This window comes from Lactuca serriola, chromosome 4 (assembly GCF_051521515.1).
Source record: "Lactuca serriola cultivar US96UC23 chromosome 4, Lser_US96UC23_V15, whole genome shotgun sequence".
Lineage (NCBI taxonomy): Eukaryota > Viridiplantae > Streptophyta > Magnoliopsida > Asterales > Asteraceae > Lactuca > Lactuca serriola.
This window is the reverse complement of record NC_136411.1, coordinates 345,434,717-345,438,421: the sequence shown is the minus strand read 5'-3', so window position 1 is coordinate 345,438,421 and position 3,705 is coordinate 345,434,717. Positions and strand designations below refer to the sequence as shown.

The 3,705-nt window shown below is 37.8% G+C and overlaps 1 protein-coding gene across 1 annotated transcript; it reads left to right on the top strand.

Moving 5' to 3' along the window:
* Positions 1 to 520: 520 nt before the first annotated feature.
* LOC145097541 (uncharacterized) lies at positions 521 to 2,800 on the top strand. Its single transcript, XM_079035116.1, has 3 exons — positions 521 to 598; positions 1,279 to 2,329; positions 2,415 to 2,800. Exons 1-3 carry the CDS (start codon positions 548 to 550, stop codon positions 2,597 to 2,599), a joined length of 1,287 nt encoding a protein of 428 aa, XP_078891242.1. The 5' UTR covers positions 521 to 547; the 3' UTR covers positions 2,600 to 2,800.
* The last annotated feature ends 905 nt before the right edge of the window (positions 2,801 to 3,705 follow it).

Below are 3,705 nucleotides of genomic sequence, written 5' to 3'. Positions count from 1 at the left end.
AGTTTTTTAATAGAAAAAAATAAGTATATCTTTATAATATACAAATAGAGAATCTATATTTATTTTCCTACATTTAATCCTATACACAATGATTAAAATCTTTTGTCTAAAATACATGTAAATACATTTTAACCTCACGATTGGATTTTAACAAAATAATTTTGGTGATTGTAAATTAATTCCCAGAAGGAATAGTTCACTCTAATTAATAGAAGGATCTTTTTCCCCAATATTTATATCCAAATCTTTACTACATAAATTCTATGCAATCATTAATTCATTATCCTCTAAATGTATGACAATTTTAATGATCTAATTAACGTCAAGCTCCGATAATATTGTTTCTATCAAATAAATAAAATTCACATCTTAAAGGGTATGGGAGTCTAAAAGCAAAAAAACTTGAAATTTCATACTTTTTTGAAGTTGTAACCATTTATAGCCATAGTAAAAGCTTTTTACTGGCTTTTTTTCTTGTATATATACATAACGAAATCACCTTCATTCGAATCATCCCAATCTTCACTCATTCATTACTTTCATAGCCATGGAGTCTCATTGCTTCCTTTTGGCCTCTTTTCTCTTGGTTGCAACTTCTGTAAGTTTCTTTTACCCTCTTTAATCATGTACATTTTGCATTTTCATCAAATGATTATGTACTAATTTTATAATGTGTAACTTTCATTTGCATAACATACAAGCTTCAATGCATAACGTACAAGGTCAATTGGCAAGTTTTGTTAGGTTTCATTCGCATAACATAAACATTATTATGCATAATGTCTACATTTTAAGTTTCTAAAGTAACTGTTCATATGGATATGAGATTGTTAAATCACGTTTGGATATTTCATTCAATGACTATTTGTGTAAATTCATTAAACAATGGACAAATTTCATGCACAATGTATAAAATTAATTGCAAGGTATACTAAAACAATGATGAATTGTCATAATCGGGGCAAAATAGATAAAATAATAATAATTTTTTTTCGTATTTTGTAATTTCATAGATTTGGCAAAAACATATGTTATTGCATACTAGCATTTTTATAGTTATATCAATTACATCACGATTGCATATTTTCAATTTTCTGTTATATTACATACAGATGCTCTATTTGGTTGTAACATATGCATGGATGTTTGTACAATATGCATATTTAGTTTATAATTAAATATGAAAACATGTTTAACCTTAATTATATTATACGAACTAATAGCATTTTAAATGATAATTTATTTAAAGTCAATAATTTTTTAATTTGTATATTATAGGTTACCCATTTCGGTTTTGCTTCTCCACTACCACTCCCTTTGACACCAACATCGCCACCCGCCGTTTACCCAGAATGTGACAACACACCACCACCATCACCCATCGTATCTCCGCCAATTTATCCACCTCCACCACCGAATCCAAACCCACCTGTACTTGCACCTACTCCATCACCATCTTATCCACCCACCCCTCCTCCACCGGTGTCAGCCTGCCCACCTATGGCAACACCACCTAGCACAACTCCACCACCGCCATCTTTACCTCTTCCGTATCCACCCACCACTCCACCATCTAACCCACCTGGTGTAGCACCACAACCTTCACCGGTGAAACCACCGACACTTCCACCGTATATAAACACTCCACCTCCTTATAAACCAGGATCTCCACCACCTCCAGGGACACCGGCGATTCCACCATCACCCAAGATGCCACCCGGTGTTCCACCAACATTTCCGGTGATACCACCGCCTCCATATGCACCCAACCCTTCACCGTCTCCTACACCAGCTCCTCCAGGTGTAGCACCACCGACATCTCCAGTGACACCACCGATAGTTCCACCGTTTCCATATCCACCATCTCCTACACCGGCTCCTGGTGTAGCACCAATATCTCCGACAACACCGACATCTCCACCGCCTCCATATTCACCCCTCATTCCACCTAGTCCAGTGACGCCACCACCTGCACCATCTCCATACCCAATCAACACTCCACCTCCCGCTACGCCACCGTCGCCACCTTGTAGCACCCCACCCCCACCGCCTACTAATTCAACTCCACCATCTCCCGATTCACCCAAGACGCCACCACCCATTGTCCCACCGCCGATCACTCCACCATCTCCGAATCCACCAAAGACACCACCGCCCTTTCTCCCACCACCAATCACTCCGCCATCTCCCATTTCACCTATCATCCCTCCATATATAAGTCCTTCACCAAGTATTCAACCATATTACCCTGCCACGCCTATCCCCACCACACCACCACCTTGCAACGATGCTCCACCGATGGGCAGCAAGCCACCATTAAATTCAGAAGGTACTGGTATAATTAACGACTAACATTTTCATTCAATCATGAGCTACAAAACATATGTTTAATAATCTGTAATCATATCTTGTAGAATGTTTTTCATCATGCGAGTTAAGGTGCGAGTTAGACGCGAAGCAAGAAAGATGCCACCGAAGTTGCATGGCGTGTTGTCATCGTTGCAATTGTGTTCCACCTGGACAATATGGAAATAGAGAGATGTGTGGTCCGTGCTACACTGATATGAAAACTCTCGCTGGAAGAACTATGTGCCCTTGAAGGCCTTCTGCTTTATATTAGTTTCCCGATTATATGAAGGGATCAATAAAATTATGTTTGGTAATTAATGGATGTTAAAATAACTTGGTTTTGGATTCTGATATATATCTACATGCGGATATATGAAAAGCATGAGTATTTTCATTAATGAATGTATGCGTTATTGCGTTATTATAAAACTTTTATTTGGTTTGAAGTAAAAGTCGTTACAAAGTCATAATATTAACACTTTAAGTCACATTGATCAAAACAGTTTACTGATATATAAAACAGTTATCGAAAATAATAATAATAATATATAAAGAACAAATGAACTTTGTGGCAATTTTGTATGCATTAATGAAAAACAAGGTCATCTTTGTAATTTATACACGAAGGGCAATATTGTAATTTAGTTAATATTTAGTTAATAGTTTGTTGAGAGTGGATTAGTTGTCTAGTTTTGTTTTGTTGCCTATTTCTTTATATAAGATGTAAGTTGTTTTGTCATTGATTCGGTAACGAGAAACAGAAAATTCCAGATCTTTGTTTTCTTACTTACTTTGAAATAAAACATATTTCTTTAAGGAACTTCTATTCAGATCACCAACACAATGAATATGAAATTAAATCCCAAGAGTATAACAAAAAATCTCAATGATAGACTAAGCGCATCGGCCATGACATTGGCCTTCCCATGGTGGTAGAGAATCTCACAATAGTAATCATTCACCACATCTAACCATCGATGATGTCTCATATTTAGATTTGGCTGATCCATGAGGTACCTCAAACTCTTATGGTATGTGTTAATTGTACAGCGGACCCCATAGAGGTAATGACGTCAATTCTTTAGGGCGAAAACAACTGTCCCCAACTCCAAGTCATGCGTCAGATAGTTCGCCTCATGAGGCTTCAGCTCCCTCAAAGCGTAGGCGATAACATGCCCCCTCTACATCAATACCGCGCCCAAACCCGAGATGGACACATCACAATAACCCACTAAATCATCCATGTTATCCGTCAGGGCTAAAATTGGCACCTCACACAATCTCTGTCTCGTTGTCTCAAATGTGGCCTGCTGCTCAGGCCCCCAACGACAGACCACGACTTTCCTTGTCAACCAG

Bases quoted from the DNA above. Each gene is read 5' to 3' on its own strand.
- LOC145097541 (XM_079035116.1), top strand. From the start codon at position 548: ATGGAGTCTCATTGCTTCCTTTTGGCCTCTTTTCTCTTGGTTGCAACT. The intron at 599-1,278 runs GTAAGTTTCTTT...TGTATATTATAG, and splicing joins TTCTCTTGGTTGCAACTTCT to GTTACCCATTTCGGTTTTGC. The intron at 2,330-2,414 runs GTACTGGTATAA...CATATCTTGTAG, and splicing joins GCCACCATTAAATTCAGAAG to AATGTTTTTCATCATGCGAG.